The sequence below is a fragment of the Nematolebias whitei genome, chromosome 12 (assembly GCF_014905685.2).
Source record: "Nematolebias whitei isolate Nwh7 chromosome 12, NemWhi1, whole genome shotgun sequence".
In the NCBI taxonomy this organism is placed as follows: Eukaryota; Metazoa; Chordata; class Actinopteri; order Cyprinodontiformes; family Rivulidae; genus Nematolebias; species Nematolebias whitei.
In genome coordinates this window covers 43226440-43241444 of record NC_056509.1, presented here as the reverse complement: position 1 = coordinate 43241444, position 15005 = coordinate 43226440, and the positions used below count along the sequence as shown (strand labels likewise).

Here is a 15005-nt window from a genome sequence, read left to right as displayed (position 1 = left end):
ACGTCGGTGTTAAATACTGAGAAATAGCTGATGATTAAACTGACAAATGGATAAAAATAACCAATATAGAAGCCATATACACAAAGTTTGTTTTCTCAGTCATCCAGGTATATAACAACAAAAAAGGTTGAATCATGTCATCTGGACTTCGTTTTTTTGTTAAAAAGAAACGTTTCGCCCCTCATCCAAGATAGAAGCCATATGTTAAGAGAAAATAAAAATAATGAAGATAAATAAATAAAACGGTAAATTCTCAACTAAGCTGGTGTAGTGAACTCGGCCTCCGGTCAAAACCTGACCCTGAAGACCTTCATGGTCAGGAACTGTTATTTCATTGATTTGAATCCAGAAATACAAATTAGCTCATCCAGAGACTTTCTAATTTGTATCCTGAACTAATCAATTGAAAGAACACTCTCTTTTTATATTGTCATTACTATTTTTACAAATGTCTTGATAAACAAAAGTGTGTTTAGTTCAAACCATTTTTAAATGTTGAAGTGAACTACTCATTTTAAATCAACTGTGAAACAGTATTAATGATTTTTTAATCCTCATTCAAAGTAGAAATCAAGTTAATGTCTGTTACAAAGTAATTATGCATTTTGATCTTCTGTCTGAAATGAGAAGTAGTGATGTCGGTCGAAAGTCAGAAAGAAGTTATTGGAACGAACTGTCATGTTTTTAAACCTCTCAGACAGAAATAAGAAGCTACTGGCACCTGTAGTCTGTCATTTCTCCAAAACATTTCTCTGTCTGTTCCCAAACATCTCACTGTTTTTCTGACTTGTAGTAACCCTCTGACGTCACGAAAACCACACCCCTGTTGGTTCTTTCAACCAATCAAGACTTCCCAAAAGGGACCGGAAGCAGAGCTCTTTAAAAGTCGACACTTCCTAGTTCCAGTTAGTGCTGGAGGATGAACCGAAGTTCCGAAGGAGAACAGAAGTTCCATGGAGAACAGAGAGTTCTGCTGAGAAGGAAGACAGTGCGACTTTGCAAGGGTGAAGTCCACGGTGGTCATTTTCTGAAAGATGGCACCTGTCTGGAGTGTTGATTCCGGTCATTACGCCAAAGACCTATTCAACATCTCAGGAGTTCAGCACGTTTGCTGAAATTCCACTTAACTTAATCCTATCTTTCGGGGAAGTTTATTTTGGAAGCTGGGCCAGTCAGCCTCGTCATCCCAAGTTGATGAGACGCGGATAAATCCCTGGAGGTAAAAAGACTCAGCCTTGCTGGACGCCAGGAGAAGACCTCTCTGAAACCCCACCAAGGTAAAGAGTCGACGCTCGGGTACATCTAGCCGAAATCACTGGGAAACGTGCTATCTGGTTTCAAACAAGATAACTCCCCATCTTTTCTTTATTATCTTAGTTAACCCTAAGTATCCACTTTCCCTCCTTAAACTTTACTCCATCTCTTCTATCTCGCCAGTAAAAAGATAAGCTAAGCCTGCAGACATTAATTTAAGATCTAAGGATATGTCTGTTGTACTTTAGCTGCAAGTGAGAAATCATGGCCGTATGATTTCTCATTGTAAAGCTCATTAATTAAGCTGTGTTATTGTAATCAATCAGAATTATCAAGTGTACAATGTTTTGATGTTAAATTTTGATTCTTTTAATAAATGACCACATTCATTTTGATGGGTCAAAGAAAATTAACGTCTCACGTCACTGATTAGACCATCTCCGACAGTACTTCTAAGCACAATATCACTTAGTCCAGAAAAATGAAAGAATCCGTTTAAATTAAGTATAATATCATGTACTTGAACTAGTCCAGATATTATAAAATGTAAGAGAGCACCCCTGAGCTAAATCCATCTCTCGGCTGTCTCGTTACACTGGGCATGTTGTAACTGTTGTGTTTTAAAACACTTATATGGATTTAATTTGCGTTTAAAATATGTCATACTTGAGCCAGTGAAGGAGAGCACAAGTTTAAAACCGCCATTTTTTTTGTTGTGAATTATATAAGCTCTAAAAAAAATATTATCAGAATCAGCTTTATTGTCATTGCACTGAAGCACAACAAAATTATATTTCAGTACAGCCCGTCCAAGTAAAACACAAACAAACAGACATGGGGAGACGGAGGTGTCTGAGACTGCGGCCTCATGGGAGGCGCTGCCCTTTTCGTAGTGAAGTTACCTCTAACACTGAAGCTTCAAAGCACGCTTCAAACTCGACAGGGTAGTTATGGTGAAGCAGCGGGCCGGAGCTTGCTTCATGTGACGTCACTGATGACGTGTGAACCACTTCACTGCTTCATTCAGACCGAGTCAGCTGACTGCTTCGAGTTGACAGGCGGAGTTTCAAACATTTGGTGCGATTCAGTGTATTTAAGATGGCTCAAGCCACGGTTCACATCCCCGTTCTACACATATTAATTTAATTATTTTTTTATTGTACTCTATTAATCCCCAATGGGGAAATTAATTCTCTGCATTTTTCCCATTGCACATGTGAGCACACAAGTTCGGCAGTGGGCTGCCATCTAGGGCACCCGGGGAGCAGCTGGGGTGGGTGGTTAAGGGCCTTGCTCATGGGCCCAGTGTGCGGCAAATGAGGGTGGAGGCAGGTGTGGGTGTTTCACCTTTCCCACCTACATTTTGATGTTGTCGGGCCCGGGCTACCACTACTACTGCTACTACTACTACTTTTTAAATCTAAATATGATTACTTGGGTAACTGTTTCTGTTTTAAATGTGCTATATAAATAAATCTGATTTCACATTATTGAGCCACAACACTGCAGATTTTTCACATGCCAGCTGTTTCGCCTCTGCTACTACCTCGCTCAGCGGCACAGAGGGGGGGTGGGCTGGCCTCTTCCCGTCTCACAGCCTCAGTCATTTCAGTCGCACTGAGGCGGCCAGAAGGCATCTAGTGCCAGACTGAGGCGTTTTGTGAAAAACCCAGTTGTACTATACCTTTCCCCACAGTTTATAACCCACTTTAATACACTTCTGTAACCCCCCTCTCCCCCCCGTGTCTGTGCTCCTCTCACCCTGGGTTGCTCTGCAGTTGGTTCACGTAGGCTGCGATCAGAGCGTGCTCTTCGTTCATCCGTCGAGCTGCAGACAAGCTGGGAAGAGAGAGAAACAGTCAGCGTCTGTCAGGCTGGTGGGAATAACGTCTTGATGCCTGATGTGCTCCTCCTGCCAGCTTTACAGGAAACAGGTCAACACAATTTCACACTGACAGAGTTAAAAGCTACAAATGCTAAAGATACAAGTGTTACTATTCTGTCAATACTGCAGTTTCTTCATACGAGTCCTCTAAATCATCAAATGAGACATGACAATAAACATTTATTGCAGATTTGATAAGACTCCTCTGCTGACAATTTAAACAACAACCTGGTAAATGTTCAACTTTAGTCCACAGCTAATACCTACTGCTGATTTTGTGCCTAATAATAACTAGAGAAATTCCATTTCCTGTGAAAATGCGGTGCGAACGCTTATTGCAGAAGAACTTGCTGAGAAACAGCTGAAATTAGCTAAAAATATATGCTGAAATGTAGCTGGAATGGAAGAACAAGACTAAATTAGCAGAAGAAAGCAGAAAGAACACACATTTGCTAAAATTGGTTTAAATATTCCTAAATTAGAAGAAAAATGAGGAAAGTAGCTAAAAAAAGGCTGAAAAAATGGCTGAGCATTAGCTGAAAGGCAGAAAAAAGCTTAAACTACCAGAAGGAAGCAGAAAGAGCTGAAATGAGCTAAAAAAAATGTAGAATTAGCTAGAAAAACTCAAATTAGCATAAAAAGCTAAATAGTAGATGAAATAGCAGAAAAAGTGGAAACTAGCTGAAAGGAGCATAACAAGCTGAAATTAGCAGAAAGAAGTCTTAAAGTAGCAGAAATTACCATGAAAATCATGAATTTATCTGAAAACAGTGGAAAAAAGATAAAATGCTAAAAATGTAGCTGAAAAAAAAAAGAACAAGGTTAAATGAGCAGAAGAAAGCAGAAAGAAAACACATTTGCCCAATAAGGCTAAAAGAAGCAGAAATGACCACAAAAAGTGGAAATTATCTGAAAAAAAGATTAAATTTGCAACAAACAGCTGAAAAGTAGCTATAAAAGTAGAAAGAAGCTTAAATTACCAGAAGAATGTGCAGAGAGCACATTTTTCCTGAATTAGGTTGAAAAAAGTTGAAATGAGTGCAAAAAATGTGGAAGTAGCTGAAAAGCTAAAATTAGCACAAAACAGCTAAATAGTAGCTGAAATATCAGAAAAAGTTGAAACTTGCATAAATAAGCTGAAATTAGCCAAAACAAGTTAGAAGAAGCACAAAAATGTTGTAGTTAGCAAAAACAATCTAAAAGGATCAAAAATCGGCTGAAAAACAGCTGAAATTAACTGCAAACTTTTTTAATTTGCACAAGAAGCTGAAAGAAGCTGAAGAACAAAATGTGAAAGGAGCAGTGAACGGTTGTAAACACATCTAAAGATATGAAGGATGGAAAATGAGCTCAATTCATTTTCTATGAAAAAAATGGCAGAAAAGGCTAAATATTTCAAAAAGCTAAAGTTGTGCCAATACCAAAAGTCACAGCACCCTTCTCCTGAACAAGCTGAACGTTTTGATTTATGATTTCATGAAATAGCACAAAAATTGTGGAACAAAAAAGATGCCGAAAACCGTACGGAAGAAAAATGGATCATAATGGTACGAATGCTTCATAAACATTCTCACAATAATTTGCAAGTAAAATGTGTGCATGAGTTAAAAACTGTTCCTTTCGATTAAAAACACCTAAATGTTTTCTTTCAGATCCAATCAGAAAAGCAAGGCAGTAGATGAAATTATCATTTAAACGCAACAAATAACTAAATAAAGTCCTATTTATGTACGTGAACGTTTCACCTTCATAGAAAGCGTGCATCAAAGTTAATATTTCTCCACCGCTTGTGTCGGTCTTTACCTTTTGCAGGATTCTGGCGCTGATGAGGACAGCAACATGGTCTCGTTGGTGTTCCCAAACGGTCTGGTGGGGCTGCGCATAAAAATAAATAAAAAGATAAGATACACAAGAGCTTTATTACCAGCAGGGTGAAGGATAGCAGCACTGAAACATTACAAGTCCTGCCTGTCAGGAACTAGCCTCACAGTCAACACACAACGTCACATGCTCTTAAGAGCATTCATGCAACAGTGAATCGTTACGGACTGATCAAACACAGACGGGCCAAAGATCGACAGAGGGAGACGGCGTAATAAAAGAAAAGAGAAACCGATCCTCTGAAAAGAAACTGTACATTAGTAACACGTGTGAGAATGTAGAAGTAAAAGCTTTCCACATCAGCGTACTCACAGTGGTTAGTTTGATCAGTTCTGCTGGCCTGAATTTAACGCCTGCAGGTCAATACTGACCCCGTCTGCTGCAGTTCACAGTCACACAGTACTGACTCACCATGGGGGGCGGAGCAATGCAAGACTTTGGTTTGTGGGAGGGGCTAACAGTTTAGATTTGCATATAACTGCAACAGTGAGAACATTTAGTGGGCAAAAAGTCTGCGTAGGTAGTAAATATGTTGTATTAAACTTTGTTTTATTTTAACTTGTGAACGCTGATTTAGTTTGCACACTATTTTTGTGGGTGTTTTCACCCCAGATCCTTTTTAAAAAAAAGTATATGATTCTTGTTGTTCTGTTTTAGTAATTTGTGCATCAAAACGTCCAGCTCATTCATAGGTTAGGTGCTATAAGGTCTACTCTTTGTAATTTTCTCAATACTTACCTTTATTTACAAACATTTCCCCCACAGAAATATAAATAGAGCTCTTCAGTTCCTACAAAAATGCTGATCTTTTTAAAATTAGCTTAGACACCCTGGCTCTATTTAGTCTTGGTGTGCTACTTTTAGCTTTTAACTAACCATTTGCTAGTTTTAGCTTTTAACCAAAGCTTTACTACCTCTAGCTTCGAGCTAGGCATTTGCTCATTTTAGCTTCTAGCTAGCCTCGTGCTTTGAGCTTGTAGTTAGCTTTGTAGTACTTTTGTCTTTTTGCCAATTTTTTGCTAGCTTAAGATATCATTTTGCATTTTTAGCTACATTTTTATATTTTCAAGTTTAGCTGTTTTGTTACAATTGGATATTAGCTGTTGTTTTGCTGATTTTAGTTAAGCTCTGATTCTTTTACATAACGTGTTACTACTTTACAATAGCCTCTTGCTGCTACGTTTAGCTTTTAGCTAAACTTTTGCTAGTTTTAGCTTTGAGCCATCCATTTACTACTTCTATCTTCCAGCTAGCCTTTTGCTCCTTTTAGCTTCTAGCTAGACTCATGCTTGTAGCTTAAAGCTTTGTAGTTAACTTTGTCATACTTTTGTTTTTGCTAACCTTTTGCAACTTTATGCTTTCATTTTGTTTTTAGGTACCTTTTTATAGTTTGACGTTTAGCTGTTTTGTTACATTTGGATATTAGCTGTCGTTTTGCTGCTTTTAGTTAAGCCCCAATTCTTTTACATAACGTGTTACTACTTTACACTAGTCTCTTGCTGCTATGTTTAGCTTTTAGCTAGTTTTAGGTTTTAGCCAGCCATTTACTACTTCTAGCTTCCAGCTAGCCTTTTGCTCCTTTAAGCTTCTAGCTAGCCTCATGCTTTTAGCTTGAAACTTGTAGCTAACTTTGTCGTACTTTTATGTTTTTGCTAACCTTTTGCTACTTTAAGCTATCATTTTGCTTTTTTTTATATTTGACGTTTAGCTTTTTTTTAACATTTGGATATTAGCTGTCGTTTTGCTGATTTTATTTAATCTCTGATTCTTTTACATAACATATTACTACTTTACACTAGCCTCTTGCTGCTACTTTTAGCTTTTAGGAAACCTTTTGTTGCTTTTAGTTACTGACATAGTACTTGAAGCTATATTTTTTACTACTTCTAGCTCTTGCTTTACTTCCTTTTACTAGCTTATTAGCTTTAAGTAAGCTTTTTGCTACTTTTAATATTTAATTATCAATTTAGCTACTTTTAGCTAGCCTTTTGCTACTTTAGCTTTCATTTAGCTAGTTATAACATTTAACTAACAAATAATAACAAAAATTAAATGTAAAATAAAACTGATGGCTCACACTAAAGCATTTTCGCAGATATAAGAAAGGTCAAATCTTTACTACCGATAATATACTGTTAATAAAACAATGTCAGTCAGATGACATTGGACACGCGATGCTAAAATATGTTAGACGTTCGTCACAAATGTCTGTAGTAATGTGAGTTAAAGAGCCTAGCTAAAAGCACAGTTTGGTCAAAACTAAAAAGTCACTATTGTTAAATTGTGTGTCTGATGTCGTACACTATGTTGGAGAGGTTAAGGGTCATCTCTGGCTCCTCGGAGTAAACGGGGTGGGGGAGCTCCTTCGACGAGGCGCAGCCCAAAGTCCTGCTCAAAGCTCGACCAAACTTTTTCGCCGGTGACTTCTACAAGCACAAAACACACGCAAGTTAGGTCAAAGTTTATTTTACCCGGAAAAAAATCAACGAGATTAAAATTCTCATTTACAAGCGTGCCCTGATCACAACTGGCCACAAAACATAAACCTTCACACTTTCACAATAACAGTGCGTGTTAACATGCGTCCCTCAAACAGTCTTTACATGACCAAAGAATATATGTTCCTGTCGGATAAAACACTTCCATCAAATGAGTATTGATCAGTTTCTGACGGTGTTTGTGGCAGCACAAGAATCAAAACTGTTACATTTCCTTTGAGTGATGAGCTTTAGCTAAAATGTTGTTTTTAAAAAAGTCTTTCCTGGAATCCGGAGGAAGGTAAAGCAGTAAGTGAAAATAATAAATTTGACTGTTGTCACGTTTTACCAGTCAAATTTAGTCACACGCAACACTGAAGACAAACATGAACAGTGAAGAAAATACAAACAGAAAACCCGGGATGGGAGTTATAAGATCTGCTAACGGTTATTAGCATGAGCTGCTTTGATCAGAAGGATCCGTTGGACAGGCTGAAACTGAACTGGGAGGTTTATCCCAGCAGCTGAAACATTAATAAGACAACATGTGCCAAGACTGTGCATGAATAATTCAACAATCAAGTCTGGATGTATTAATTCATTATTTCTTCATTATAAACATTCAGGTTGTGGCAGTTTTGGAGGATGGTGTTATTTTCCATTTTGACTTTTTCTGACAAATACATGATGATTAATAAGTGGGTTTGAAATTTACGATTTAAAAACAGCTGATTGTATTTCAGTTCCAACGAGGGACCTGCCTCGGCTGTACAACGCACACACAGAGTGTCTCCTGGCCTGAAACCACAAGCGGACTCACCCAGTACGAGTGCTCCTTCATTTGGTGCTGGTTGCTGTGGGAGCCGCTGGCGTTGCCACGCCAAAAGCAGTTCTGGCAGAGCTGGTAACCACGGCAGCGGAGGCAGCGATAACGAAAGCCGGTCATGCCGTTACTGCGGCAGAAGGAGCACGTCACTGGATGATAAACTGTGAAACAAAGAAGTAAAAATCGATGAGTCAGAGTCAGACCATCAAGTATATATTTAACTTCAAACAAGCAAAAATATAAAAATAAAAACGTATGAAGTTTTTATTGAGAATCTTTTTTCGTTTTTATATTTCAAAACGTTGCCATTAAATGCTAACACCAACTCTGTCCGTTAGCAAACTATCCAATAACCCACAGGACAGATTATAGTGAAACTTTCAAGTAATCGCGAGCCTTACATCAAAACCAAAACAGCATTTTGAGGAAACTCAGTTCAGCATGGAGGCCAGAGTTAATCCATATGAGCCCGCAGAGAAAAACTTCATCAGTCTTACAGATACTGAACTAAATTTGATGAAGTGGCTTTAAGAATCTGATGATATTAGTCTAAGAATCTGGCATGAAAGGCGGTGCATGATATTCAGTTCTACAAGGAATGCTTGAACTTTGATTATCAAGATGAAAGGTGAACCATCCAACCATCCATCCTTTATCTTTACTCGCTTCTTCCTTTTTGGATCCCGGAGGTCACTGGTGCTCATGTACAGCCATCACTGTGCGAGAGGTGGAGGACACCCTGGACATGTCTCCAGTCCATCACAGGGACACATAGAGACAAACAACCATTCACTCTCTCTCACCTAGGGACAATTCAGAGTTATCAATGAGCCTAACATGCACGCATGCACGGAGAGAACATGCAAACTCCACCCAGAAAGGCCCCCGACCGGGATTTGAACCAGCGATCTTCTCAATGAGAGGCAACAGCTCTACCAACTGATCCGCCATGCTGCCGAAAAACGAACTAAGTCAAATAAAATAGGCCTACTGTTGTTTTAGGATAATAACTAGCCATGCTCAATTTACTGTAGTACTCCATTTTTAATTTATTTCCTTTAATGTTGACGTCATCGTCACCTGCACCTCAGTTATTTCAGCTTTTGTCAGAATTTCAGGGGTTTTTGTTTGTTTGTTTAGAGACTATTCTTTCCCAAACTGATTAAAAAACCTTTTTATTTAACATACAAAGGCCTGAATGTTTGAATGGCTACAATCCTCACTATGACACAGTGAGATGTGTGCGTGTGTGAGTGCACGTGTGTGTGAGGGTACCATGCTCCACGTTGGCCATGCGATGCATCAGAGGCAGCCAAATGAGACACTCAGGAGGCTCAGCTACAATGTCCAGAAACATGTTGAGCATCACCCTCTTCTGAAGAACAATAAAAACATTCACATTAAAAATTGTTCAAAAGTAAACACAAAGTGCTACAACCAGCTTGACTATTAATCTCCCATGATTTCTAATTTTAAATATGCTGCACTGCATCATGACTCTGTGTGTTAAATGTCTTGATGCGTGCTCAATAATCCAGGTAAATGAATGTAACAAGGTTGAATCAGGTCCTCTGGACGGGCTCTTCTTTGTTGAAACACATACTGTATTTTCTGGTGTATAAGTCACATTTTTTGCATAATTAGCATGCCCTGTGTCTTATGCACCGAAGTGGTGTATAAATGTTTTTTTTTCCCATATTTATAACTCAATTTTTGGCAGAGATCTGACAATTTTGTTCATCCTGACATGGTAAATATTGAACACTACCATTTTCAGCCACTAGAGGGCCTTGGACTATAAGGCAAACCAAGTGTCTCATTAATAGGTAAAAGTGGCGATTAATGAGACACTTGGCTTGCCATACCAAGCCACCTTCGTCTCGCTCCGGAACTCTTGGATCTAACGTCAAATCAGCTGCATTTCGCCGCGCCGCCCAGGTGAAATGCAGCTGATTTGACCGTTAAAGTGCATTTATTAAGGAAAAGTTAAACTGAGACACACCTTTGCTATAATGTCAAGCAAACAAATAATTGTTTTTACGTGGTTGTCTTGTTAAATTTGGAAGAAATGCACAGCGAGTCATCCTTCTGCGCACTCCCGCGAATCGGCTTTTGAAATGCAGCTGATTTGACCGTCAAAGTGCATTTATTAAGGATAATTCAACTGAAACACACCTTTGCTATAATTTCGAGCAAACAAATAATTGTTTTTAAGTGTTATACTTGTTAAATTCTTGTTAAAAGTCCTCACGTGCACACTCCCGCATCAGCCATTTGGCAGCCAATCGATTTTTGACACAACACTGACTCACATTTCCGGGTTGTCAACAGCGACACATAATAGATGCAACTTATACAGTGGTGCCACGTGTTCGGCACAAAGACGGTAATCTTTTATCCAAAGGACTTCTTCAGTCTGAGGAGCGGCACTAAACTAAGTCCTATAAACAGCACCTTCTCAAAGATCAACCAGTTTGATGGTGACAGCCAGAACTAGTTGTTCACATCTGTGTGGTAAAGCACAAATGGATGAAGTGTGTTTACCTGTTGTGGGAAACACGAGCGTGCCACGACGTGTGTGGAACCAAAGGACGGCCCTTCGTGTACAGCAGTGGGCAGCTTCAGAACCTCCCTTAGAAAACTGTCGAATTTGGATAGTACCAACACCCCCTTGGAGTCAGATACCTGAGAAAAGACATCTAGAAAAACACAACCAGAAAGTTTGAATGATCTAAAACTCTTTTTCGATAAATATTACCATTTTCTTGAGTCTATTTAGCTCGAGCTGTATTTTATGACAGAAATCACGAGCTTCCTGTTCTAAGGAAATTATCTGGAGACTGTGATGCATGTGAGTTTTCTGCTTTTCTCTCGTATGGATAACCCACTTCTAAATCCACAGGGGAGTGCTTCTTTTGATATAAGAGTTTTGATGTTAAGCTTTTCAGCTGCCTTTCTGCCAGATAAACACAAAACTGTATGAACAGCATATTACAGCCGGTCACAGCTTCTAGAAACTCTGGATAAAAAAACTTTATCTTTTCAGTTGTTAAATAATGTACTTTGCCATAGCAGGTGGATAATCATGTATCATGATGGTGTAGCAAATTATTTCATAAACCTCTGTACAGATTTTAATCAAAGGGTCAGAAAGTAACGACTGGTTCGAAAACTCATTACCATATTTGTCGCTGTATAAATCGCACCTTTTTGCATAAATTTACACGCCCTGCAACTTATACAGCGAAGCGACTTATTTATGTTTTTTCCCATATTTATAAACCAATTTTTGGCTGAGATCTGACGATTTCATTCATTCCGACATCGAACACTACCATTTTCATTCACTAGAGGGCAGTCGAGTAATATGGCAAGCCAAGTGTCTCATTAATAGGTAAAAGTGGCTATTAATGAGACACTTGGCTTGCCATACCAAGCCACCTTCGTCTCGCTCTGGAACACCTGGAGCAAACGTCAAATCAGCTGCATTTCGCCGCGCCGCCCAGGTGAAATGCAGCTGATTTGACCGTTAAAGTGCATTTATTAAGCAAAAGTTCAACTGAGACACACCTTTGCTATAATGTCGAGCAAAAAAATAATTGTTTTTAGTTGGTTATCTTGGTAAATTTAGAAGAAATGCACATCAAGTCCTCCCTCTGCACTCTCCAGCAGCCGCGAATTGATTTTTAAAATGCAGCTAATTTGAGCGTTAAAGTGCATTTATTAAGAAAAAGTTCAACTGAGACAAACCTTTGCTATAATTTCGAGCAAATAAATAGTTGTTTTTAAGTGTTAATCTTGTTAAATTCTTGTTAAAGTCCTCTCGTGCACGCTCCCGCAGCCGCCATATGATAGCCAATCAATTTTTGGCACAACACTGGCCCACATTTCCGGGTTGTCAGCGGTGACGCATAATAGATGCGATTTATACGGCAAAGCAACGTATTTATGTTTGTTTCCACTTTATTAGACATATATGGACTGATGCAACTTATACGGTGGTGCGACATGTACGGCGGCAAGTACGGTACCTTTTGGAGTCAGCTTGATTCAGGTGGTATCACAGCTTACTGACTAACAAACACAAGAATGGCCCCAACACTGCAATTTTTACAGATACTGAGGTAAAATTATGTGGTAGTAGATGAGACTCGTAGATTATAGTATAATAGATGCATTATCTCTGACTGTGATTAGTCCTGCCTCGTTTATGAACATTTAAATCATGTTTGTCCATTTAAAATCTATTTTGCACAGTTAGAATCTGTCCAATTTGTGTTTTCTTTGTATTAGTTTGTATTTTACAGTTTGGATCTGTTGCTACTATAAAAAAAAATCCTGGATTGGGATTATTAAAGCGCATCCATATTACAATGTATCCATTATTTCAAGCTTTGGCAAATGAAGTGCTGTAAGATATGAATTTCATCAAGGGATTGCACTTTCATCTATTTAGTTTTAGAGTTTTTTTTTTTTACTATGAGAATACTAATGTTTATGTTGTAGGTCTTGTAAACTGTCCGGTTGATTTTTTACATATTTGTATGATCATGTTATATGTGATTCGTCACATCAAACCAAGGATTAAGTTGTAAAGTGATCAACATTGGTTGAAACATTTGCAATAATGGATTTTGCCAAAAATATGATGAATAAATACTTTACCTATGGGCCCCTTGAATGAAATGTGCAAAATATAATTGTAAAGAATGTTTTGAAGCACTTATCTGAGCAGCATCAATAACTAATAATGATTTTGAGCAAAAAAATAATAAATTTTTGCCACATTCTCTGAGTCAAGTGGAGCGTTTTTCAACACCAGCAGGGAAACCCTGACATCTAAATATCGTTTGAGGTCTCTTCTTTTAAATGAAGTCAAGAAATCCTCATTAAAATATGCTAAAAAATAAATTTAAGACCAAATCAGGATTATCTGGGTATCAAAAATGTGGATTAAAAAAACAGGAATCTGAAAACATTTTAAGTTTCGTTTGACCAAATCTGACTTAATCCTCCATTTGTGATGGGTAACATTTCAATTAACGTTTCTAATTAAAGTAAATAAAAGTACACTATCTATTAAACAATAAAAGCACTCAATTTTGCTGCCAAAATTAATACATTTTGGCCTTTACATGCATGTTTTCTGAGTACCGTTTAAAGTATTTGAGTAAAATGTGAAATAACAAATTCTATGGTATCAAAAGAAACTCACAGCGAAGTTTATCCACCAGTTTCCCTCCACACAGAGTTGCCAGCATCGCCTTCACAGAGAGAACAGTCAGGCGGCTCTCCGGCTCGCTAGAACGTACAAACAAATATTTCACAGAAAACCAAATTAAAGCTTGTTTTCGGGGCCCAAAGACTAAACAGGAAGTGACGTGGCGTACCAGTCAACGGCAGCCAGGATGAATTCGACCAGGAGGACGGTGCTCTCTCGGGGGTTGATGGTGTGGGTGGTGGGCAGACGCTTGCTGAGCTGGTTGAACATGGACGACACCAGGTTCTCCAGTCTGGTTACAGAGATACCAGCGTTGAGCTCCACTGCGTTTAGCCCCGCGTCCCGCACCGCCTCGATCACATTGTAGATGTCAATCAGATGCACTGGAATAAGAAGATGCAGAGGATGATTTCTGTGGCAACCAGAAACGCTCACGACGAGACCAGGACGAGGCACGGTGAATCTCAATTATAATTTTAAGAACTGCCACGAGCAGTGACTCACGGTTGCATCTCTTCTGTACAAATCGGAGCTTGCAGCCAGTCCGGTACGTTGACAGACAAATGGAATCGAAGTTCTGCTCCCCTGTGGAAAAATACGACATTCAGGAACTCTTGTAGCTCAATTCTGTGTAGGAATATTTTCCAGAGACGTGACTTAGACAGTAAAGCACATTTCTAATAGGGGGAAACTATGCTGGCAGATTTAGCATCATGGTTTAAAAGAACATAACTACTCCTGAGGCTACATAAGGACATTATAATAAAAATTTTAAAAACTTTCTTAATCCCAAAGGGAAATTAAATGTTGTAGCTCATCATCCTGGTTCCATTAGAGTTGTTCTAGATGCTGATGGCTGTGGGCAGGAAGGATCTCTTGTAGCGGTCTGTCTTAGAGCAGATCTGAAGAAACTGGTTGCTGATGCTGAGCCGTCTACTTGGACTTGGTGAGTTTTTCGGTCTTGGGCAGAAGGACCACCTGCATCTTAGCAGAACTCCTCCCTGAGCGATGGCTAGGCCTGTCACGATAATAAATTTTGCTTGGCGATTAACTGTCTCAGAAATTATTGCGATAAATGATAATATTGTTTGAAATTTGACAATAATTAGTAATTATTGTCAAATTTAAGAAGAAATGTTGGTTAATTTTTGTGTGCAGTACCTTTTTTGACCACTGGATGGCAGTATAAAACTGTTTGAACCGAAGGATGGATAGTGAGGGAGCGAGCAGCGTGTCTCTAAGAAAATGGGAGGGAGGCCCCTTGACGTGACATGGGCTGTCTCTCGTTCCTTTTTTTTTAGTGTTCAAAATGGCGGACGCTCATTGTGATTTGAGCTCTTTAGCATAGCATTTTTCACACAAAGCTTTTAATAAAAAAACTCAGTAAACAAATTCTCAGCTTCTTTCTGCAGAGAAAAACAACTTTTTACACAAAAACACGGGTTTCAACTGTGAATTTTG

General features: G+C 38.7%; 1 protein-coding gene across 1 annotated transcript in view; it reads right to left on the bottom strand.

Annotated features, from left to right (window-relative positions):
• The window catches only part of LOC119418615 (dystrobrevin beta), a 42945-nt gene that overhangs the window by 16694 nt on the left and 11246 nt on the right, over positions 1 to 15005 (bottom strand). The window contains exons 4-12 of the mRNA XM_037685935.1: positions 14049 to 14129; positions 13714 to 13927; positions 13539 to 13624; positions 10868 to 11022; positions 9599 to 9698; positions 8318 to 8484; positions 7322 to 7446; positions 4943 to 5014; positions 3016 to 3093 (exon numbers count right to left, since the gene is read on the bottom strand). Of these exons, the coding sequence (XP_037541863.1) occupies positions 3016 to 3093; positions 4943 to 5014; positions 7322 to 7446; positions 8318 to 8484; positions 9599 to 9698; positions 10868 to 11022; positions 13539 to 13624; positions 13714 to 13927; positions 14049 to 14129 (1078 nt within the window). The remainder of the gene's footprint in view (positions 1 to 3015; positions 3094 to 4942; positions 5015 to 7321; positions 7447 to 8317; positions 8485 to 9598; positions 9699 to 10867; positions 11023 to 13538; positions 13625 to 13713; positions 13928 to 14048; positions 14130 to 15005) is intronic.